The sequence below is a fragment of the Diplotaxodon limnothrissa genome, linkage group LG5 (genome assembly GCF_057381915.1).
Source record: "Diplotaxodon limnothrissa isolate DT_005_m linkage group LG5, D_limnothrissa_male_GT1.1, whole genome shotgun sequence".
In the NCBI taxonomy this organism is placed as follows: Eukaryota; Metazoa; Chordata; class Actinopteri; order Cichliformes; family Cichlidae; genus Diplotaxodon; species Diplotaxodon limnothrissa.
In genome coordinates, this window is record NC_140600.1 from 13868973 (window position 1) to 13894513 (window position 25541).

Below are 25541 nucleotides of genomic sequence, written 5' to 3' on the forward strand. Positions count from 1 at the left end.
AAAAAATTTAGGGCTCACAATTACAAGCAACAATAAGAGAAGTGTCAGATTGCTGCCAGAGCTATGTAAATGTATACATCCACATTCAAGATTAGGCTTGGAGTAAAGCCAGCGACTATGTATTCTGCAAATGTTATGAGGGTTGGCATCAGAAGTACCCCATCAGACCACCCTCCCCTTAATCCTCAGTTACACTAGACGTGCATTTCTTTCCAGACCAGTGGTCCAGTTTGGTTGTTGCTCTACCTTTCCAGCTGCTCCTTAATAAAAGACGGGCACAAAATGTTTTTTATAGATATTCTTTTTAAAACGACAGAAAATTTCTGAACGGCCCATTCCTCTTTGCCAAATTGCCAATACGTGTAAAGATATAAGAAAAAACAGTCGTATCTGTCACTTGAGTTAAAAGATTGAAGAGACTGAGAATACTTTAAATTAAGCATTCTATCTTAGAAAGATCCAATTGAATATATACCTGACGTTAACCTTTCAGAAAGTATTCTATGTTTTTACGTTTTACTTCAGCTATTTTATAATCGCTTTAAAGTCAAATGATTAAACATTTAGTTATTCTTATCATTTTATTATAGAATGGGTTTTAAAACTACAACCGTCTCGTTCAAGTGCGTCATAAAAAAGCGACTCAGTGTGTCACAGGAAGTGCCTTCTGATACACAGCTAGCTAACATTTAATGTTCATGTTAAGTTAATGGTAGCGTCAGTAAAATGCTGAACGACAGTGAACTTGCAAACTTACGGAATCGATTTAGAAGAGATGCAGAATTGCTTATGCGACCAGCAGATTCGGGTACCGAAGATGAAAAGAGTAAGGTTTAGAAAATGTATGCTGGCTAACGTTATTAGCCAGTTTGAACTAATATTTCTTCTTCGTCTTCTTCTTCTGAACGAACCATTTACGCTGGAAGCACCGTCACTGTTATCCACAGAGTTAACCCCGGTCTGTGACTTTAAAGGTGTCAAACTGTCACTTGAGTACAAATGGTGGTTGTCTGCCACAGGTACAGCTGCTGACCCGAGCAGAGGTTGATAGAAAAGTAACCTTTCTTTCTTTTTTTTGGTCTTTCTTTAAACCATTTAACGTTTTTCTTTCTTTTCATTACTTCGTCCCGGTGTTGTGGTATTAAGCTACAGGTAATTAAACGCAGACTCCCTCAGCTGTAACACAGCGGCTGGTCATTGTGACTGCAGCCTTTTTATTGTAATGGTGTCTTGTAGGCAGCTTGTACAACCGACACTTGTCCAACTCTGAGGCCTTAGCTGGCAGAAATCCACCAATTCTTGATTGTTTTGACTGTGAGACTGTGAAGAAACTCTGTGTCAGCTCAGCAACATAATACAGGGGACACTCTACCCCTACACAGTTATCAGTCGTGCCTTTGCCAGTGTAAACTGTAAGATAACCGAGATTGAGATTTCTTATGAATGGCTTTGTGTATATGACACCCATACCTGCTTATCATCACTGGGTCTCTATGGCAAGATAATGTATTATAGTACTATGCCAATGTTACATGAAGGATGAACCATTAGGCTTAACTTTGATTAAGATGTACAGCAGCTACTTATCTAGGGCGTCAAGTTCATAGTGAACTCTTTGTATAGTGGAGTAGCACGCTAAGCCACTTCAGCAGCCAACAACAATCTCTGATACGTTTAATCAACCATTAAATTATAGAGATTAATAGCCCTCTGAGAGGGAAGATTGTCTGAAGGAAACCTATCAGTTTTGCCTCAGAAGCTGCTTAAACGTTAAAGGCTGGAATTTGTACAACAGAGATTTGTCGTATGCCTTCTGATGAGACAAATCTTAGATTTGATTTATGTCATCTGGTGCTATAACTTCAGTTTTCTTTGAGTAATGCAGGGTGTTTAATATAATAACTTTACTTAGCATCTAATTTATAGTAAAACATCGTAACAGTGTACGGTCTGTTCTTCTGAGGTGTCCTGTAATTAAGTATGCTCTTAAAAAGGGCTTGAGTTAATGCAAATAATTTTTGTGCTTTTGTGTTTGTTTGTTTTTGTTTTTTTTTTATCTTTCAGGTCAAGAGGAAAAAGAGGTCAAACCACTCCCTCGCATCAATAAACACTCTGTTTTCTGGATTGTGGCTTCGGTAGTTGTGACATACTACGTGGACTTCCTCCGACACATCATGGAAAATGATGATATAAAAAGGTGAATGTGCTTTGTTGCTCACTCATTCCGCGTTATACTATTATTAAAATTTCTCAGATAATCACAGTAAACATTGTTCTTTTAAAGTGTTTGCTGTAGTTCTTTCTGAATATCATCAACATCAGTATATTTCATTGCATTTTGTGGAAAATGCATAATTTGTGATGATACTCAACATGAGTTCTATTAGCTAAGCAGGTTACTGTCCGCTTAGTTGTTGCATTTTGCCTGGACTATAGAACAGTACTGCTGTTTGGTTCACTAGCTGGTGCATGTGCACACAGACATTAGCTTGTATATTTTCTGCTGTTAATGTCTTTACTGTAGCTTATCTCATATAGAGTGACTGTTCTCTACTCTGCACTCTAATGATGCAGTGATAAGGAGATGCAGATTAGCACAATACCCTTGTATAAAAAGAGTCTTTCTTTTCTGGGGTGCACCAATTCCACCAAATGCCATACTCAGATACTTTTGTAACTTAATCATAGCTAGATGCTGATAACTGCAATAACAGAAAACATCCCACAATAAGAAGTGACGGATTATCTTCTTAAAGGCGTCACCTCCTCTGTGCACATTGTTTTTTTTAATATATTTCACATAATTTTTGTCAAATCAGTATTTCAGTTTAAAAATTTTTTTTATATTACTTACATAATTGTAGTGTTGGTGTTATAAAGGAATACCTTTTTTTAACATTACATTTTCTTTCTTTATTTTTTAACTGTATCACCAAGCACTACTTTGTCGTTATGAAAGGTGCTTGAAAATCAAAACCCAAGAGGTGTTTTTTTTGTTTTTGTTTTTTTTTTCTTCTCTTTCAATGACATTGTGATTATATGATACTCGTGCGAATGTTTTCATGATGCAGCATGTTCTCTGTTTGAATAGACTAGCTTTAGATGTTGACACTGATCCTCATTTTAACCTGTTTTGCCAGTTGGTGGTTCAGCGTTGGTCTGTTACTCCTGGGGATCTGCTTGTCTCTGGCCACATTTTGCATTGTGTACTTGGAGTGGTACAAAGGCATCCAGCACTATGACCAAGAGTACCCTGCCATTCCTCCAATCACCACTGCAGCATTTATCGCTGCATCATGCAGGTAAAACGGGACATATCCTGCGTAATTACAAGTTAACTCCAAAGCATTGTTTTCACACAAAAAATGCAGCCATAGGTTTATATGCCAACAACATGTATAGCAAAGGCTATAGTACTTTTCTTCTTTAAATGTTTTTGCATAAACAATTTTATATTCTTTTGGGTATATAGTAAGAGATAATGGTAGGCAACTGACTGTCCAGTAAGATTTAAATGTTACTGTGGCATGTACTGTAATCAAAGTGGATCTTAATCTGTAGGGAATGAAAGCTGCTAAAGCTAGCCTCTATTGACTCAAACTGATCTAAAAGTATGTGTGTAATGTTATGAACAGTAAAAAGTGCCTAGCATTTCAGCACAATTTAAAATATGTAATAATTGACTTGTTTAATGGCAGCCATTTTGATAGCAGGTTAAAAACAAATATTGGTATTTAATCAAGGCTATTTGTGAAAGTGGAATGGAGCAGGTTTAGACATTTTCTTGCAGGTGTTTGTGTGTATACTACTGTGCAAAAAAGATGTTGAACCAACCCTCATTTCTTTATAATTTTCTAGGGAAATTGAAAGTAGGGGCAGCAAATTATTTTCTTTATATATTGTCTTGCATATTTGCAATATGCAATGCAGTATATAAGGCAAAAATAGAGTTTGTACAGTTCTCAAAAGCTGGAAAATCTATATCGTGTGTATATATGGTAATATCAATATGGTATAATGAATTTGTATAACCATTTTTATTTTTTAACACTGTCTGAACTCCCTTAGGCAAATCTTCTTACCATTTATTTAAGTAGTCTTCAGGAATAGTTCTCCAGGCTTCTTGAAGGACATTTAAAGCTCTTCTTTGGATGTTGGCTGACTTTTGTTCCATTCTCTGGCAAAATGATCCCACACTGCTTCAATAATGTTGAGATCTGGGCACTGGGGAGGCCAATCTATGACTGAAAGTTGGGCTGTGCGATATGATGAATTATATTAGAGGATGATATCGAAACGCTTATTGTTTCATATTTATACTCTATCACAAAACACAGTATTAACTGAAATATTCTTTCATTGGCACCACACAAGAACCAGCCAAAAAAAATTTAGGAGCTCGTTATATGATTTTGTGCACTGGTCAAAACATTCGATTCCAGGTACATAACTCCCAGCCGAAAACACTTCACCACGAGTCGATTTGCCTGTTTTATATTACGAGTGTCGGGTAAGTATTGGAGGAAATCAGCAACGTAGCATACTACGCTGGAACAACAGATATGTGGGTGAGCCGAACAACACATCCTTGTAAGAGTTTAATGGTGCACTGCATCCGAAACCGAACACTCTGCAGTCAGTGTCTGCAGAGGTTAGTTTCTTGACAACCATACAGGGACAGTAATGATAGCTGGAGGGCTCAGGGAAGCGCTTTCATGAGTGCAACGGGTCATCTAGTTTGTGTCAATACGCCATGTGGTTAACGCCATGTGAGGGTCATATTTGTTTCACTTTTGATTTAATTTAAATGTAACAAGAAATATTACTTCTGTTTATATAATCAACACATATAATCACAAAATCTACAGAAAATGTACTATATTGTGATATGTGTCATTATCGGGATAACAGATGGGTTATATCAGGAGATTTTTGGTCATATCGCACAACACTAACTGATAATGTTGCACTTTTGGTTTCTCTATCCAGTTAAGTTTTTACTTCATTGGCAGTGTGTTTGGGATCATTGTTATGCTGAAAAATAAAGCTGTCAGTCATCTTTCAGTTCATATTGCATGGTGGATCAAAATCTGCCAGTGTTTTTCTGCATTCACAATTCCATCATTTTCGACACAATTTCCAGCACCATTGGCTGAAATGTAGCCTCAAACCATGCCAGAGCCTCACCGAGTTTTACAAATGGCTGTAGGTACTCATTTTTGTACCTCTTCTGACCATGAAAGTGATGATTTGAACAAGAAATTTGAAATTTGGATTAATCGTTCCATAAGACCTCTTACCACATATTTCATTTCAGTTCATGTCTAATTTGGGATAAATCAGCTTTTTTTTTTCTCTCTCTCTCTATTTTTCTTCCTTGAGAATGCCTTCCTGACAGCTAGGGCCAGTGAAGGAAGTAGAAATAAATTGTGTGTTTTTTGTGACAGGCTGCTTTTGTTTTGTTTTTTTCTTTAAGTTGTCTGTTATATGTAGACACAATACTGGGTCATCCCTTGACTTGGGTGCTTTTTTATGCTTCAATGATTCATAGGTCAGTGTTAAGTGGACAAGAAACAACAAAAACAAAATCCTTTGAAAATGGACAGGTACAAGGACTGGACTAATAGTTGAGTGAAAAAGCAGCTAATGTCCAAAGAAAAGCTTTGAAAGGCCTTCAGAGAACCTTGAGAACTATTGATCAAGAGCCCCAAAAAGTTGATTCATCCAAGTGACTTCTTTAGTCTCAGGTGACTGCAGGTTTCGCCATCCTTTTAAACAGTACATTTGCACAATAACTGAAACTAGCACCACTGACGAACAATGGGCGTGAGGTCACTTTCTTGATCATTAATATCCAAATTTTCATCACCACTAATCAACAACCATTGATCAAAGCCCATTGATCAGTGGTTGCTATGAGTACCATTCACAGAGAGTTGGGAAACGGCTGCAGTCACAGCATTGTAAGATGGTGAAAGATGCACCCATAGTCCACCTCCTCAATTAAGAGATGGTCTTTCCCTTTTCAAGTAAATGGTCTCCTTGACCCCCTGCTCAAACCAGTGTTCCTCCCTGTCGAGGATCATTGAAAGAGTGGTCACTGGCCTGTAGGTGTGAGTAGACTCCTGGCCTGACTTTTCTGTGTTGTGCCATCCGCTTAGCCAGAGGTTGTTTGGTTTTCCCAATGTATAAATCATGGTTATCCTCCTGGCACTTAACAGCGTACACTATACTGCTCTGTGTCGGGACATCCGATCCTTGGGGTGGACCAATTTGTGACGCAGTGTGTTTCTGGTGTTAGGAGAAAATGCGTCTCAGCTGTTCTGATATTCCTGACACATAAGGGATCACTACGGGGTTTTCCTGAGGAAGCTCTTGTCCTTCTTCTCTCCTGGATCGCCTGGAGCTTCCTTTAGGTGTCTTCCCAGCTTTGATAAATGTCCAGGGCATTCTCGATATGTTCTTCAGCTTCCCTGGCCGCTGTATCTGTGGGGATGGTGTTCCCACTGTTTTATAATTAAATACACCATTAAATAATTAATTAAATGTGGCAATAATTAATTAAAATTGGAAATATATAATTAAACAAATGTTTAACGCTGCCACTGCAGCTTCTCTAACATTTTCTTGGTTGCCGTGCAAAGTAAGTCAAGACAGGTTGATCCTAGATAATCGATTGCTTGTGTGGACTTGGGGCAGCCAGGTATCCCAGAATGCATTTCAAATCTCAGGCAGCAATGGTGGTGGTGTAAAGTTTTAAAATACCCCATTTTTCTGTCACCAACTACACTTTTTTAATAGTGTTTTAGCCGCGAATGTCATGGCCTAATCTTTACATGTCTGGTCAGGTTGTCAACATAGGACATGTTTTCAGAGATGTCACTAGCTCTGCTAACGGTCAGCTGACAGAGTGCACCGAGCTCACAGCCCCGGTGTTCCATCGTAACTGTATTTTGTTTGTTTGTTTGTTTTTTACATTAACCGGTTTGTTTACATATTCCACTCTCCATGTTCCACATGTTGCATCTGCAGATTCTCATTTTCACCGAACGATCGTCTCTTTCCGCCTGGTCTTGTGTCTCTGTGCTTCTGTAACATACAGAACGAGCTGACATTTTTCTCACGACACCAGCGATCAGTCAGTTCAACAAGCCCTCAGTTTACCTGCATGCATCCTCCTCCTCACATGTCAGCTGTTTAACACCTGCTGCTAATTCAAGAAACATGTTACCTGGTGATAGTCACAGTTTAGCTGGGCAGTCGTTGTTCGATATAACGCAATGTTGGCGCATTTTTCTGCAAAAGATAAGTAAATACAGTTTTTTTCCAGAGCGCAGAGCTGCTGGAGCTTTTTCCCTACAGAGCACTTTATAGGCGAACCCACTTGATCAGCGGCTGATGTCCAATCACCGGCACAGCTTTGAAATCTCACCTGAGTTTTAGCTCTCAGTGGTTACACACTGGATTTATATAGCTTTAATGCACATAAAAACAGCTGCTTGTTTAAGTGACAATACATGAATGTTTTTTTTTTTTTTTTTTTTGGCACTAGTAAAGTCAGTTATATCATTATCGCAAATTTTCAAATATATATCGTGATAAATATTTTTGGCCATATCGCCCTACTCTAGCTGGTCGGTGCTGAGATTGGTTCTGGTGCTGAGGTTGGGGTCATCTTGTAATCGCTTACAAACTACCTCCACTGCTTCAGTGACTGGGATGCAAGTGAAGAGAGATGTAACATCGTACGAGACCATGGTTTCATCTGCCTACATAATGACATCTCTCAACAAAATCCAAGGTGTTCTTGATGTGGTGTTTAGAGGTGCCTACTAACGGGTTGAGGATCGAATCCAGAACCGAGATGTTATAGGTGACTGAGTTGATCATAAAGACAATTGGTCTTAAAGGTACACCCTGTTTATGCATCTTTAGCAAACCACATGGACTTGGTGTAGCTTCCCCTGGGTATATCCTGTGGTATGAGGTCTGGTCAATGGCATTGTCTTGTTCTAACTACTTCAGACACCATCTTCCTGTAACCACGTCCTGGGTCTCGTTTCAGGGGCTCATAAGTATTTTTGTCACTGTGGCAAAATGTTCTCATGATAGTCTTTCTGGCTTAGCAAAACTGTGCACCTACCTTTGTCTGCCGGAAGAATGATATTGTTTTCGTCATTACTAAGGGATGTGAGTGCTTTGCTCTCCTCCATGCTCCTCAAAGCTTTGCATTGTTTAGACAGGCTGAAACCTTTGTCCGCAGTTGCTCTGCTTCCACATCTTCAATGTTGTTGTTTCAAATTGCTGTTTCTATGGCTGTGATCGGTTCCACTAGCCATATTTGTGTCGGTATCACAGCAAAGCTCTACCCTTTCGCAAGGATGTTTTTCTCTGCTTGGGTGAGTTGTCTGTCAGACAGATTTTTCACCCACTTGTCCAGTTGTATTTTCACTCATTATGCAAATGTACCGTTTAAAAGGTTGGGGAAAGCTGCAGTCAGCTGAGACTGAAGAAGTCATTTGGATGAGTGACAAATCATTTCTCCCACTGAAAACACCACGTCCAGATGAACAGAATCAACTTTTTGGGATTTCCTTACCTCTATGATTGAGCATGCATAAAGATGTTGCTCTGGAGCATTTTTAAACCGTGTTGCTTCCTTAGGAAAAAACAGAAAGAAATGTGATTCAATAGGAAAAAAAGAGGTGATTCAATACTTTGCCACAATGCATACAGCACAGTATTTATTTAGTAGTTTTTTGTTTGTTTGTGAGTGCAAAAAAAATTAAAGATCATAATACTTTATTTATCCCATACTTCTTTATTCTCAAAAGGTGATGATGATGATGATGATTATTATTATTATTATTATTATTATTATTATTATTATTATTATTATTAAAGACAGATATATTGCATTATAGCAACTGATAGCATGTGGTGTTTAAAACCTAAAATAAAATGCCTGTATATGATGAAGGGGCAGAGGAGCTGAATCTGATAGAGAAACAGCTCTGTTGCCTGTCCTCTCACATCTTTTTGTAACAGGGAGCATCTGTATTCAACTAATATTTTACAAATGATCAATACTCAAACATTTCTCAATTATTTGTCTTGCAGCTTTAACATTGCATTATGGCCAGTGTGGTCCTTCTTCACTCCACTCATCCTCTTCACACAGTTCATGGGTGTGGTCATGTTCATCTCTTTGCTTGGATGAATAGGAAAGGTGGGACAGTGTTCTTAGTTTTTTTTTGTTTTTGTTTGTTTGTTTTTTAAATAACTATACTGTGGACATTTTAATTTTCACAGAGTGTCTTTTTTTTTATCAATCTGTTGACATTGTATTGTCTTTTGGACACATCTTCAAAGTGGCAAAGAGTTTTAAGCACTAAAGTAAAGAGAGACTGCACTGTCCAGCGCACTCTGTTAATTGAAATTGTTGGCAGTAAAGGTTAAATTATCTTAACTATTTTGTTGTTGGATATGTCACCAAAAAATACATCTTTCATTGAAACTTAATGCTTTATATAGCACAGTGTTTTCCAACTACTGTGCTGCGGCACATAGGTGTGCCGTGGAAGATGATCTGATTCCATCTGATTAGTACTCTAAGCCAGCGGTCCCCAACCCCCGGGCCTTGGACCGGTACCGGTCCGAGAGTCGTTTGGTACCGGGCCGCGAAACTTGAGGCTCAGGTGTGAAATGTATGGTTTTCAGGGTTTTTATCGGTTTTCAGCGTTATTTTGTTATCGTTTTTATTGTTAACTCTGTTTTCCTGAGTCTTTTCACGTGTGTTATGAATAAATCTTCTTTTTTTCGGTACCTTTCAAAGCTAGTTTTATTTTGTTGTATTTATCCGCGACACCTTAAAGGCCGGTCCTTGAAAATATTGTCGGGCATAAACCGGTCCATGGCGCAAAAAAGGTTGGGGACCGCTGCTCTAAGCAATCAGCGGGCAGAACAATTATATTTTCTTCCACTAGAGGGCAGTACAACTACCTGCTGTAATTAAATGGGTTGCTAACTGCCAGTAAAACAGAAGAAAACCAAGAAGAAATTACATAATAGTCATGCTGTGAGAATAGCAATCGATAAATATCTGAAAAGAAAAGTAGTCGATCTGACCTGGGTCCTGGAGAAAATTCCAACCCAGATGAAGGCCCTAGCATGTGTGATTTTTCTAAAATGAAATATGTGCCGTGGCTCCAAAAGGTTGGGAAACACTGATATAGCAAATAATGGATTTTTATGTAGTGGCTGTCCAAGATGAAATTATGCAAGTTCTAAATGTAGAACCTTCTAGGAAAAAATAAATTACATGTACAGCAGAAATTGTTTCGTAAGTTTCTTTCAGGTAAGTACACTGAGTGTGCAGTGATGGCATAATCGCTATTTTAATTCCTTCTGTTTTATCACTTTATCTTTCATTTGTTAAGTCTCACTTGGCCTACGTGTATACACTTACCAGCCCTCTTTTTTTTAGCTTGAACCATTTTTACCACATGAAAAGCAATAGTGTACTGAATTTCATTCAGACCTGCCACGCTATCCCGCAACCTTTTCAATTCAAAATCTTTCCCATGTTTGATTTACTCTACATACATGCTTTGACACCATTGTCAAGACAAAGCACCATACACTGAGTGATAGGTTTTTTTGTTGTTGTTTTTTTTTAATAGAACTGCTCTCGATGCGTCCAATATCATTTTTGCTTTTTTGTGGTTACAGTCTTTCTTTTCACTTGTCTGAGGAATCTTTGAGTCTTGAAATGCATTACATAAAATAGCAGCATTAGCTAAGTCCCAAAACAAGCTAGAGGTACATGAAATGTCTAGCAGGTAAGGAGCCTGAGCTAGTGAGTGAAGTTGATCCATAGTTTGATGGGACTGGAGTAACTTTGATGCATATTTGGGCAGTGCAACCAGTTTAATGTGGATGGGATGGAATAGACTGGATATTTTATTATTATTTTGACTGGTAAAACACAAGGGAGCAAGGTTTTGGAGGTAATTAAATTTAATACTTGGTGGCAGGGCTCTTGAGGTGGATACGATTTACCCTAAATGTCTGTAAGTTATGTAGCTGTCTTGGATGATGCATGCTAATGCCACATAGAATTTGTGGATTGTGGCTATGACGCAACTGGGAGGAGAATTAGCACCTCAAGTTCTGATTCTTAGCCACAAGCAGGTTGCGTGCCTGCTCTAGCTTTGGAACAAGTTGCTGCTCCAAATAGAGATGTTCAAGTATCTCAGGGTCTTGTACATGAGTGAAGATGGAGTGGAATGGGAAACTGGCAGATGGATCAGTATCATCAGTTGATCTCCATTCCTGTCCTCAGCTAAGGTCACAAGTCCTGGGTTGTAAACCAAAGAATGATTATGTGAAAAAGTGTCAGAAATGAGCTCTTTCCTAAAGATGTGTGAATTGCCGGCATTATAATCAATCAATTGTTACTTATTTTTGAAATAGTCAAGTTGTCATTTTTTTCTCCTTTCCTTTAATGAACTTGGAAATTAGTTGATATAAACTCATTTTATACTCAAACAGATGTTTGGCTTAATTTAGTTGATTAGACCTCTACTAGGTTTTACTTGAATGACATCTCACTGTGGCGTATAGGACAGTGTAATAGTTGAAACCCACAAAATAAAATCTCCTCCCATGTTCTTGGCATGATAAATTAAATGTCAGGTACTTTTTTTCCCTGTAGCTTAAAGAAAACAAAAGCATGATTCATTGTCCCCTTGCTGACCCTGTACATGTACAGAAGCATTGTTGTTGAACCAGTTGTCTCTTAAGCTTATTCTTTTTGTTTGTAATGGACATATTTGAGAGCAGCTGTTTTGATATGAGCAGGGTGAACACAGATGTTACTAATGACATGAATTAAGCTTGCGTGCCTACATCCACATGGACACTTTTTCCCCAAGTACATTTTGAACTATATCTCAGTGAAACTCCCCCAACTAAAAAAAAAATTAAAAATAAATCACTCCCTTTCTAAAAAAAACCCCAAACAAATTCCAGCCTTTATTTGTATGTAAATACACACGCCTTCATCAGAGAATAAAAGTCCATGAACACAGAATCGTTTCTAGTGGTATGCCCCCAGTAGGGCGGTCCAGATATGGTGTTACACCAGTCGCAAGCTACCACCTTATGGTGAATGGAATATTCCACCAGTGAATGTTGTTGTTTTCTTTTTCTTAAACCTATTGTTCAGTGGGAATGGTACACTGGTGATATGGTGATAAACTTTTCATATCTTTTTAAATAACCTCAATTACAATATAAACTGTCTTTGGAGTATAGCCAGGTGAGAATATATTTATTGGGCTGCAAAATCATTAAAGATCACAAAGTGACATACATGTGTTACCAATAGAGAGTTCTAGTACATGCCAACAGCTTTCATCTGAAGTGGCTTACAAAAATTTTCCCTTTTGGTAAATTTCAATGAGTCAGAAGACGCTGACCAGTAAAGGGGATTTGAAATGAAATCTGAGGAAATGGTGTCACATTTTCAGGAACACGGATATAAAAACACTACCCTGCAGAAATCGTAAACTATAGCCTTGGACAGGTGAATGTTACTACACAGTAATGCTCGGAAACCAACAGAAGATAATTACTATTTGTGTCTACATGTATTACAGAGGTGTGTGTGTGTGTGTGTGTGGGGGGGACCCCAAATAATTTGTAGGAATTAGAGTATTATTGAGAGTGAGTGATGATCTAATGAGTCAAATCTTCCCTGAACCACCCTTAGTTTCAGAAGATCTTAGATTCTGTGTCACAATCCGGTAGGTGAAAGAGATCCAAAAAGAGAGTTTTTCAGAGAGTCTGTTTTCATGGATTCAAAAGACAAAAATGCATAGAAAAAGCCACACTTGCCAAAATACCTGTGTAGATGTAGCCTAAAACAAGGTGAACAAGTTTGGATATTTGCTTTTTTTTTTTCCACTTGTCATATGTTCTCAGATTCTTTCTCATCATGTTAAATATTGTATTTCTGTATGCAACTAATATTTTTTTTTAAAATATTCACTATTCAAACATTTCTCTATACTTGTCTTGCAGCTTTACCATTGAGTTATGGCCAGTGTGGTCCTCCTTTACTCCACTTATTTGATTCACACAGTTCATCGGTGTAATTATATTCATCTCGCAATCAAAGTCAAAGTCAAAGTCAAAGTCAACTTTATTTGTCGATTCTTCCACATGTACAGGACATACGGAGAATAGAAATTGCGTTACTCTTCAATCCCTAGATAAATAGCAAATGAACATTTAAATATATTTAAATATAAAAGTGATTTAAAAAAATGCAAGTAAAATCTTTGTGTTGCTGTGTTTTGTTTTGTTTTGGGGGTTTTTTTTTGACTGCTATAAAGATTTTAATTTTCATTGTCTTTTATCAAACAACTGAGATTGTATTGTTTCTGTTTTAAAGATACTAAAGGTAGTACTAAAGGTAGTACTAAAGGTACTAAAACAAAAAAAAGCTGCACAGTGCATTATGTATAGTAAAATGATTGTAAATAAAGATTAAAACCATTCAACTGTCTTGTTTGTTGTCCAGCCTAATCAACTCCAATTCACTACAGTGTTGAGTTTTGTTTGTGGGTTGTTGTTGTTGTTGTTGTGGGGTTTTTTTTTTTTAAGAATTTCTTTATTTTCTTTATTTACCTTCAGACGTTTTTCTTTGGAGACTTGCTAGGTTTTCATTTAAATTAGTCCAGTCCTTGTACCTAACAGTTTTTAGGGAAGTGTTGTTGTTTTTTTGGTTCATTAAGCTACTTTGCACTGACCGGTGAGTCATTCGACTATTAAAAAAAAAAAAAGCATCTAACTCAAGGGAGTCTTGTGTCTAGTGACGCTGGCCGTCTTACTAAAGAAAAATGTAACAAATTATATATCTATGCGCTTTGTTGCCAGCAGCCTGGCACAATATGGAAGTAATTAAATCCAATTTCTTTTGTTAAATCTATGAAAGATGTCAAAAATAACAGCTTGACAGGCATGAAATAGTGTTTTTGCATGTGAGATATTTCTAGAGATATTGGCTGAAGTCTGTGTGCAATGTGTCCTTAAAAATTTTCAGAAGCTGGGGAAGAGGAGGACAAGACGAATCATCTCATGCGCCACAATGCTGACATGTTAGCTGAGCAAAATGACATTAAATTGGCTCCACTGTAGGCTCCACCTACTTAGCTTGACAAAGTTGCATTTTATTTTTAACATTCCTCTACTGATTAGTTACCAAAAAGTTGCAAATGCTTTCCTACTGCTTGAGGGTGTTGCACACTCACAACCACTCCTTATTGCAAGACAATTGTACAGGTCACTTGACAGGAGGCAACCTTTTACTGTCTGACATGGATTGACTGAAATGACTCTGATTGTTCAAGGTTTGCAAATAATTGCTGTCTAGTTTATAAATGCAAATTGAATCAGACAGCAACAGATAACAACATGTTGTCAATCTTTGCCATTGAATACAACTCCAGGGGACTCGGCTCACTGCCAAATGGTTGTATTCTGGTTATATTCCTATGGAACAGGAAGTTGCAAACTTAAAGTGTAATAAACCTAGCACAAAAGGTAAGGACAGGTGTGTTTGGTCTATTCTTTGGTTTAACAATGCTTCTTGGCAATAAATCTTATACTACTGGAAAGCCTGTTTATTTCCCTTGTAAGGAAATTGTATTTATGGGTTGAGCAGCAGAGTTGAGTATGTGTTATGCCCATGAAAAACTTGCCATTTCTTCTCTTATTCTGCTATTGACTCGTTTGTCAACACCTGGAGTCGGCACCTGTCAAGAAGAGGCTTTGAAGTGGGCGCCCAAAGAAGACGACACCACAATCGTTTCCTCACTCAGCCTTCCATATGCTACTGAAATTTTGTTAAATGAATAAATTGTTTAATTGCCAGTATGTCTTGTTTCTTCATCCATTTCAATAAACAACACCTAACAGGAGTCAATAGCAGAGCAAGCTGTTTGGCAGGGAAGATTTGGCAAGTTTTCAATGGATCCTTCCACATACTGAATGCTGCTGCTCAAACCACAAATGCATTTTCGTTAGAAATGTGGCACCATTTAAGGGAAAACAAACAGGCCTTCCAAAAATATGAGATTCAGTGGCAAGAAGCATTTTTACAACAAAGGCACAAACCAGCGTGGACATGCCAGCAACAGCTATACTGATTGGGCATAGCATTATGACCACCTGCCTAATATTGTGTTGGCCTGCCTTTTACTGCCAAAGAGCCTTGACCTGCTGGGACATGTGCTCCAATACACCCCTGAAGACGTGCTATGGTATCTGATACCAAGATGTTAGATGGATTTGAATTTTTTCTCCACCATATCCCACACATGCTCAATTGGACTGAGTTGTCAAAGTCAGCGTTGCACTCCTCCAAACATTTCTGAACCATTTTTGCTTTATGGCAGAGTACATTGTCTTTAGCCACAGCTATCGGGGAATAGTGTTTCCATGAAAGGGTGTTCAACAGTTCTTAGATAGATGGTGCATGTCAAAGTAACATCCCGATGGATGGCTAACCCCATGCTTCCAAACTCAACACTGCTCAAACCATGACGCTTCTGCTACACTACATCTTGGTCCCAGGTATTCCCCAGATAAGTAACACACACACACGGCCATCCATACGATGTAAAAGAAAACATGATTCATCAGACCAGGCCACCACCTTCCACTTCTCCATGGTTCAGTTCTGATGCTCACGTGCCATTGTTTGCCTTTTCGGCAGTGGACAAGGGTCAACAATGGGCACTCGACTGGACTGTGGCTATGCAGCCCCATACACAACAAAGTGTGTATTTGACAAATTGTTATCAGAACCAGCATTAACTACTTCTGGCAATTTGAGCAATAGTAGCTCTTCTGTTGGATCAGAAAACAGAGGCCAGCCTTTGATCTGTACACACATCAGTGACTCTTGGCTGTCCATTACCCTGTCTCTGGTTCACTGCTGTACAATTTGACCCTTGTCAAACTAGGTCAAATCCTTATCCTTGCCCATTTTTCCTGCTTCAAACACATAAAACTTTGAGGACAAAATGTCCACTTAGTCCCTAATATAGTCCAACCACTAATATGGGCACGATGTAGAAATAATCAGTGTTCACCTGCCAGTGGTCATAATCTTATGCCTGGTTGGTGTATGTGATTTTCTATAATTTATCACGGTTAATTGCTGCCAACTTGACTCCGTTCAGTCACAGATTGATATAAATGGCCTGTATTTGTATAACGCTTTATTTAGTCCCTAAGGACCCCAAAGCGCTTTACACATTCAGTCATCCACCCATTCACACACACATTCACACACTGGTGAAGGCAAGCTACATTGTAGCCACAGCTGCCCTGGGGCGCACTGACAGAGGCGAGGCTGCTGGAAATTGGTACCACCGGGCCAACTGACCACCACCAGTAGGCAACGGGGGAAGTGTCTTGCCCAAGGACACAACGACCGAGACTGTCGGAGCCGGGGCTCAAACCGGCAACTTTCCGATTACAAGACGAACTGCCAACTCTTGAGCCACGATCGCCCCATATAGGCTAATAGTACCCTGACTCTGTCATATGACAGCATTTATGGTAAGTTTTAATGATATTGTTGATATGTCTGACAATCAAATTTTTTAGCAAAAATAGCTAAAGTTATATAACTTTATTTTATTGGAAATGGATAATGGCAAAGTTTAACTTTGAGGATGTAATGTGCAGTTGAAAAAAGGTGATAAATTGGAATTTATATTACTCAGCATCTTGAAATCCGAGCTGCTCGACGAAGCCTGACGCCCACTTTCAGCTAATTTAGAAATTGCATCTTATACACGTTTGTCACAGAGATGAGAGGGGCATTTTTAGCTGGGTTAAACTGCTCGTTCCTTGTGATATTCCACATTAGCACTTTGTTGTTCACTGTCTGTATCTCGACTCTTATGCTGTGATTTTTGACTTTCCTTTTTTCATTTACCAATTTCAAATCCTGCATACTGAACACAGGCAGCTTTTGTTCAGATTTCAGATATATAATCCAAATTCATTCTTTCTTAAGCTGAAGGCAAACCTTTGACATGACATAGTAATAATTAAAGAGCTGGGCCATTACTTTTAAATAAATGTATAAAATTTATTAAAGCTTCGTCAGAATTCTGAACCTTAGTAACAAATCATTTCACCAAAATGATTAACTGTATACGCAATAAACCAACATGGCCCTTGCATCACAAGATGTTAAAATGATAACTAAACAGATATCAATGCATCTAAGCAAAACTGTACTGAAAGCATAAATTTTGACGAATGACTGGCAAGAAATCTTTGGTAACATCTGCAATGCAAAAAAAAAAAAGCTGACAGTAGCTGACACGCACGAGACACCTTGTTATGTAAATACAGTTTCAGTCAGTGAAAACATCTCAAGCCATCATACAATGCAAATAATCCCTTTTACTGACAGGTCATTTGTTTTTGCAGTTGTGCGCTAAAAAATGACATTTTCAAAATAGGAGTCACACTAGTGCTTGTTAAACAGTCAGAAGGGTTTGAGTAGATTCTTCCTTCTGATAACCAGTTTATGAAATACTATTTCGTGTATTTTTTCTTTAAAGTACAACAATCAGGTCTGACAGTGTGAGTACAAGAAAATAATTATTAGAATACAATGTGTTAAATTTGCTCAGATGAGAGGGTCCAGCAGTAGATCAGAGGAATAGGGAAGGATTTGTCTGTGTGTTTCAGTTGGTTTAGCTATAGGCCTGAGAGTGTGTGTAATTGTTTAGAGAGAAAGGAATTTATGGACACTGGGGGTTTGCCTGTCATAAAAGGAGACAGGAAGCTACAGTTGGGGGTTGCTGATGCTGATGCTTGTACCTTTAATAAAAGTTCATAATTGCCATAACTTGGAAGTAGGTTTGCAGGAGACTCTCCACCTTATCTGTAAATGTAAGACAACAAGAGGCCAATGGCCCAGTAGATGCACAGTGGGGGTCTCAGTGTTTGTAATATGCTAACTGTGTTTTGTATGTTGTCTAAAGGAATTTGGTGTAGACTGGGTGAGGAGATTACTGTTGTGACCGGCAGTAAGCCACAGATACAGAGACACACACACACACACAGTGCTTTAACTGTTACGCACCCACACCTACATGCACACTCACTCACGTGCACTTACATAGAGACATGGGTATGCGCACACACAGGCACTCACGTGCTCGTGCATACACACACAGACACAGAGTTTGCAGCACACCGTGGGGGTTTTATGATGGGGTCGCTTCTATAAAGCTGACTGTAACAAACAAAGGAGTGGAAGATCTGCAGAGAGACACCGGCCTTGCACATCTCCCCTTCTAGAAGATGCATGCTTAACTGAAGATGAATAAAGGTTTTGTGAAATGACTACTGAGTCCTGTGCCGTCTCTGGATGCCTCGAGGAATAAAAAAAGCACCGGGTGAAACTGGTTTCGTAACAGTTTTGGTGCCGAAAACCTGGGATTTGCTCGAGGCCCAGAGAGGATGAATTGGCAGAGCTGAGATCGTGAAACAAGGCGAACAGAGAGCTAGCTCACATGATTAAAAGGTAAGCACGACCTGTTTATTTTCGAAGCGTGCATATTGAATAAAGCCTAAATTATCTGTTCGCTAAGTTGAGCGTATCCCAGTGTAAATTCACTCAGTAGGTAAAAGAAGCGGTGTTTGATCCATCTTAGTTATTAGTTAATAGAAGCGGTGTTTCATCCGCGGCCGTGTGTGATCTGTCTTAGTTATTAGGAAAAAGTGGCGGTGTTGTGATCCGCCCCCATGCGTTAAAGCAGGAGACGTGTGTTTCTATTTAGTTAGAAAGTGGGGTTTAAGGCCTCGTCACCGGCTGAGGGCCGTGTGTGTTCCGGGCTTGACAGCCCCACTCCCTCTCGGACGCGAGGGTGAGACCTGTGGGACAGGAGGTCCAGGGTGGTAACCTGGGGATTCGGAACTCCTAAGTAACTAACTCGGGCTAGAAGTCCCTGTCACAGTCTAAAGTCTGCATAAAAGCAGGATCGGTTGCTTTCGCCGGTTAGATTCCGAGCTGAGTTGAACCAGTGCCTGATGCAGAAAGAGGACTGTGTAGTGTGTGTGAAAGCGCCGTTAGAGTCTGTGTCTCGTCCGAAGTATGGGAGTCAATTAAAGTAACAAAAAAGAATTTGTGTCTAAAAGTGTCTGTTTGTGGTGTGTAGAAATTGCGGCAAGAGGCCATGTCACGAAATGTTGCAAACTGTGAAGTCAATTGGGGGGTTTAATTTGGTTTTATTTTGGGGAAGAGAGAAACCGCGGCATCGAGTCCGTGGCGCAGTTTGAATAATTCGTGAGGCAAACGTGGCGCGATCTGAAGATCGTGAGCCTAATTGTCCTACTGTAGTTTGGTTGAGGTGTAAAAGAGCGGACGGCACCCGCTCTGTGTGCTGATCAGGGCGTTGTCTTGAATCACAGCAAGAGGAAGTGTCTCGCAGAAAGTTGTGAATGGAACTGCGAGAAGCATGAGGTGTGTGAGAGCCAGCCTCGAGGGGCGAGTTCACAGGTGGAACCAATGAGGAGTAAGATGTGTGTGTGTGTGTATGAGAGAGAAATAAAGGTGGGGGCGAGTGACCAGGCTGTGTGTGTGTGTGTGAATTCCTTGATGACAAAAAAGGGAGACAAAGTTGATTTTCTGTGAAATAATAATAGTCAAGAAATCAAAGTGATCAAATAGGAGAAAATGAACTAAAATAAAGAAAACTAAATAGTGGATTAGTGTTAAGGTAATGATAAATAAATTGATAAAATTAACAGTGACATTTAAAGGTGATCAAGTACTTAAGGATGAATCATCATCATCATTTATTTATATAGCACTTTAAAAACACACCTGGTAGACCAAAGTGCTGTACAATACTAATATGAATGGAGAATTTGATTGTGGACTGGATGAGAGCTGTTGGGGAGAAAGGAAAATGAGGTTGGAGGAGTGAGTTAACAGGCTGATGTGTGGGTGTAAAACAATGGATTAAAAAAAAGAAAGAAAAATAATGAAAACAAAGAAAATAAAAAGTGTGGAAGTGTGAGTGAGAAATTGTCTCCAACTGGGGGAAGCAGTGATACTACAGGTCACCTTCTTCCCCTGCTGCTGGACACAAAACAAAACATGATTTGGAGTGTTGTGGATGAAAATAATTAATAACAACATCAAGAAGATTTTTTGTGTTTGCAGTTAAGAACAAATAAAATTTTCATTTTTGGGGGTTTAAAGTCAGGAGAGTTTAAAACAAAATAAGCGGAGATGTGTTGCTTTAGGAGTGATGAAAAAATATGCAGTCACAGTGAATAGTGAAAGTCTCTCAGTCTGTCGATTACAGGTGGGGAACGGACCTGGATCAAATTTCCATGGGCAGCAGTCAGAAGAAAATTATAGGTTAAGATCATTAGAAACACCCAGTCTGAATTTTGGCTGAATTGTTTTGCAGCTTCCCTTCCTAATCCTGAAAAAGCAAGCTCCAAGGAAGATAACCTCTCCTTGAAGACAAGTAGTGCAGTTCCAGAAGCACAGCCATGAACATCAACAGTGGACAGCAGTCCAAGAGACAATACCATAGTCCTGAGCAGAGAGGTCCAGCAGCGCTATGAGCAAATGGCATCAGAAAGAGAAGATCCATCATCTTGATTGGATGAATGGAGATGTGTTTCCAGCAAGCTGCAACTTCACTGTGTGTGAAGGACTTTTGAGAAGATTGTTGGACTTTGACATTTGCCATGTTTGGAGCAAGATGGCAATGAAAGAGACAGTGGGAGAAAAGAAGAACTGTCATTGGACTGCAAAGTGGGAGAGGAGAACGGAGTGAGAGGAGCAGGTGAGGACACAGAGGAACGCTGCTGTTTTAGTGTGGGGAATTAAATTGGGTTAAGAAATCCGGGGAGACAAGCGACTGCCTTAAAGTGGAGAATTGACAGTGTCCAGACCACCACAAAAGGGGGAGGAAGACAAGCACTGAGGTATGCAAGTGTACTGCCTGAGAAAATGGAAAGACAACACCACACATGCACATTATATGCACTACAGATAGCACAAAATCATACATAGAGTGGCACACATCAAAAGAGGGTATTTGTAGAAGGGGTTAACAACAAGCAGCATGGTTGCCTATGGTAACCTGCAAGCATTTGGGGTTTAGCTATGCCTGACTAAGACAGAGATTTTCATTTAGATGTTTCTGAAACAAAAATTTGGAGTGAATGGAGTTTTGTTTCAGAAAAAAGGGGGAAGGTAAATAAAAGGATACACAGAAATATAAAATGTATTAACCCTACTAACACACACACACACACACACACACACACACACACGTAATGAAGCTCATTAGGAACAAACGCGATTTTAAGAAGGCAATACGGTTACCATCATCTGGTCTGGTTCATTGAGTGGGTTGAGAAGTGATACATAGACGACTGAATTAGTATTATTTTGGGGAACATGATTGAATGACAGCAGGGGCGAACAGAATCCTGCAGCGAGGGTTTAAATGAGACTAGCTGATTTTTAGTATTTTGTTTTGTTTTGTTTATGATGTATGGGGAAGGTTTTACCATGGCACACACCTGGGGACAAAGGAAGAAACTGATCATTTCAAAGAATATTGCGTTTGTGTGAAGTGTGTGGGTTGGTTGGTGAAAGTTTTGGGGATTTAATTGGCTGAGGCATTTTTCTTTTTTTCACCAATTTTTAGATTGGGTGTGTTTTCACTTTTTAGAGGAAGAATATTCTGGGACAAGTCCTAAGACCGGGCTTCTGTATTTTTATTTTTCATATTTGATTTGTTATTTTTATTTATTTATTTATTTTTTGGTTTTTGAACAGTGCACTGTGAGTTTTGTTTGGGAGTTTCTTTTCTTTAAGCAGATCTGCATAATGGGAATTAAAAGCGCTATACGATACATACCGGGAAAGCCATTGCAAGTGAGTTTCTCCAAAATTACAATGGGCTCGGGAGAAAGCCACTTATTTGGGACATTGAGAGTCCCTGTCCAAAAGGATTCAGTGAGGTAATCCAGTCTAAATTCTTCTTTTTCTTTTTGAAATGACGTCATTTTGCTGAGGGTGGAAATGAAATGCAACGATAGGTTCCACTATCAGCAAAGAATGACTGAATGAATGACTGAATAATGAGTGAAAATAAAAATGGGGAACTGACTGGACTGGTAAAAGCTGACAAAAGCTGACAAGACTTGACTGACTTGACCACTAAATGAGTGAAGTGACATTGCTTAAGGAAAGTCACTGATTATAATGTGGAATAAATTGGGATGATTCATTATTTAGTGCAAATTATGGCAATAATTGTAGTTTAATGATTTGAGAAAACCTGCACATGATACTTGTCTCTGTGATGCTGAGTACTTTATTACTCTTATGAGCTACAGCTGGCTGCAAATGTGAAGTTTGATTTAACTTACAGATTTGTCTTCTAGGGTACAGGCTCCAGGTGGAGCTGGGAGCTGAACAAGCTTAACATTTAACCACTGGCTAATGTTTTTGTATGAAATGGTTACAGGCTGGGAGTAGAGTTGCTCCAAGGGAGAAGCCCTGGGAATTTTTTGAGAGAATGTGCAACTTTCTTGTTCATCTCTAATTGTGTGGAGTTGACGCATGGCGAGGTCCATGTGCCAAAAGAGGGTTTTCTGGGGATTTTTATTTTTCAGTTACAGGTGGAGCGATGGAGTTATGGTTCTGTAAGCAGTACAGATACCAGGAGCATGCGGTGCCAGAGGCGAATTGGGTCTGTCGGAAAGGGCTCAAGAAGAAGAGGTCGGGCCCAAGCTGGACCAGAGAATTCAAGGAGGTGGAGAGGATCTTGCACCCAGTCGAGCTGAAAGGAAAGGCGAGACCTGGCAACACGGGAGCCAGTGTGCGGTGGCGGTAGAGCCTAGGAGGTCGGAAAGGCTCTTGGCAAAAAAAGGGGAACTCGGTTGAGACCCCCTACATGGATCCCAGCCCAGGGACAGAATAAATCCCTGATCCATGCAACGAACTGAAGGGTAGTCCACCCCGGAAGTTGAAGAAAGAAGAGGAGCAGAGAATCACCCGACTCGGAAGATAGAAGGATCGACATTAATTCATTGCAGCAACTCTAACATCACAGGTCACGGTGGAGCAAACCAAACACAGACGCCATGATGCTACATTTGGGAAATGGGGAGAGCTTGTATGAACACATTTTAGTAACAGATTTAGAGTATTGTTGATCTGCCATGGGGCAGATCAAAAGAGGGATTTGTGAGTACAAGAAAATAATTATTAGAATACAATGTGTTAAATTTGCTTAGATGAGAGGGTCCAGCAGTAGATCAGAGGAATAGGGAAGGATTTGTCTGTGTGTTTCAGTTGGTTTAGCTATAGGCCTGAGAGTGTGTGTAATTGTTTAGAGAGAAAGGAATTTATGGACACTGGGGGTTTGCCTGTCATAAAAGGAGACAGGAAGCTACAGTTGGGGGTTGCTGATGCTGATGCTTGTGCCTTTAATAAAAGTTCATAATTGCCATAACTTGGAAGTAGGTTTGCAGGAGACTCTCCACCTTATCTGTAAATGTAAGACAACAAGAGGCCACTGGCAGGTGGATGCAGCGTGGGGGTCTCAGTGTTTGTAATATGCTAACTGTGTTTTGCATGTTGTCTAAAGGAATTTGGTGTAGACTGGGTGAGGAGATTACTGTTGTGACCAGCAGGAAGTCACAGATACAGAGACACACACACAGTGCTTTAACTGTTACGCACCCACACCTACATGCACATTCACTCACGTGCACTCACATAGACACATGGGTATGCGCACACACAGGCACTCACGTGCTCGTGCATACACACACAGACACAGAGTTTGCAGCACACCGTGGGGGTTTTATGATGGGGTCGCTTCTATAAAGCTGACTGTAACAAACAAAGGAGTGGAAGATCTGCAGAGAGACACCGGCCTTGCACATCTCCCCTTCTAGAAGATGCATGCTTAACTGAAGATGAATAAAGGTTTTGTGAAATGACTACTGAGTCCTGTGCCGTCTCTGGATGCCTCGAGGAATAAAAAAAGCACCGAGTGAAACTGGTTTCGTAACAACAGTGACATTTGAAAAGTTCAATATATGTCCTTGATTTCTGCAGATTAGGGTTCTCTTCCCAATTGATCTCTTTTCACCTGAACCCCTTGTAGTGTCTCTAACCTCATTCATTTGTCTGAAGAAGTGCAGCCTGGTCGAGTTGTGAGTGATCTCTGCTTGAGTTGTCAGTACTTTCATGGAGTCGTTAGCCTGTTACGAACCCCTCTCCCACCCTACTTTTGGGAAAGCAGATCATTGTTCCATACTCTTCTCTGCATACAGAGACTTAAATGAGAAAAACAGGTTTCCAGCAACATTTACAAATGGGACAGTGGAGCTGAGCGGGTCTTGCAGGACTGCTTTAAGACAACTGATTGTTTGAGGACACAGGAGATGGAAAAATCAATTAATCTACAGACACTGTCATTAGTTATATAAGCAAGAGCATTGGCAAAACTGTTACTAAAACCAGTGTCTGCACATGCGCAAACCAGAAAACATGGAGAAAAAATTCGCTTTGTGTGCCTAGCTCAAGACATGGACCTGTGCCTTTAACTTTGGGAACTTGGATGCTTACAAAGCAGCCAAAAAAAAAATCAAAAAAACCCCCAAAAACCTCTGGAAGTCCATCATAAAGACCAAGAGAGACTACTAGGACAAAGTGGAGTTGACTATAAAATCATAATCAGTGTTCAACCCACCATGTTGCTCCCAGATGAGCTTAACAGCTTCCACATTCATTCTGTCCCAGCCAACAAAGAACAGCCGTTTAGTGGGCAGTGGGGCTGATGTGAGAGTCCTTCATAAAGGTCAACTCAAACAAAGCTCTGGGACCAGACAGCATTCCAAATCATGTTCTCAGAGCAAGTTCTTACCAGCTGGCAGAGGTGTTCACCAACATTTTCAGCCTCTCTCTGAAGTAGTCTATGGTTCCCACATCTTTCAGTGTGCCCACCATTATTCCCCTCTCCAGGAATGATGAAACCAGTGAACAGCATGAAGTGCTGTTGAAAAGATACACCTGTTCCTCCCTCCCTAATGCACTGGACCCTCTTTAATTTCCCTACAAAAGGAACAGAGCCATGGATGATGTCATTACCTTGGCACATACTGCCCTAACCCATCTGGAGGAAGTGAACACATATGAGAATGCTCTTTTCTGATTGCAGCTCAACATTCAGCACCATCGTCCCTTTGAAACATGTGTCCAAACTCACTGACCTTGTGCTTGGGATGTCCACCAGAATTTTCAACTTCTTCACAACTCCTAGTGAGAGTTCCTCCTCTCTTATAACACAGGAACACCACAAGCCTGCGTGTTTATTCCCCTCTTGCATTCTTTGTTCACTCATGACTGTGTTGCTTAGCACAGCTCCAACATTATCATTAAGTTTGCAGAT

At 39.8% G+C, this 25541-nt stretch overlaps 1 protein-coding gene across 1 annotated transcript; it reads left to right on the plus strand.

Annotated features, from left to right (window-relative positions):
- The first annotated feature begins 706 nt into the window (after positions 1 to 706).
- On the plus strand, positions 707 to 11474 carry tmem128 (transmembrane protein 128). Its single transcript, XM_085353120.1, has 4 exons — positions 707 to 826; positions 2065 to 2197; positions 3141 to 3302; positions 9121 to 11474. Exons 1-4 carry the CDS (start codon positions 727 to 729, stop codon positions 9218 to 9220), a joined length of 495 nt encoding a protein of 164 aa, XP_085209246.1. The 5' UTR covers positions 707 to 726; the 3' UTR covers positions 9221 to 11474.
- The last annotated feature ends 14067 nt before the right edge of the window (positions 11475 to 25541 follow it).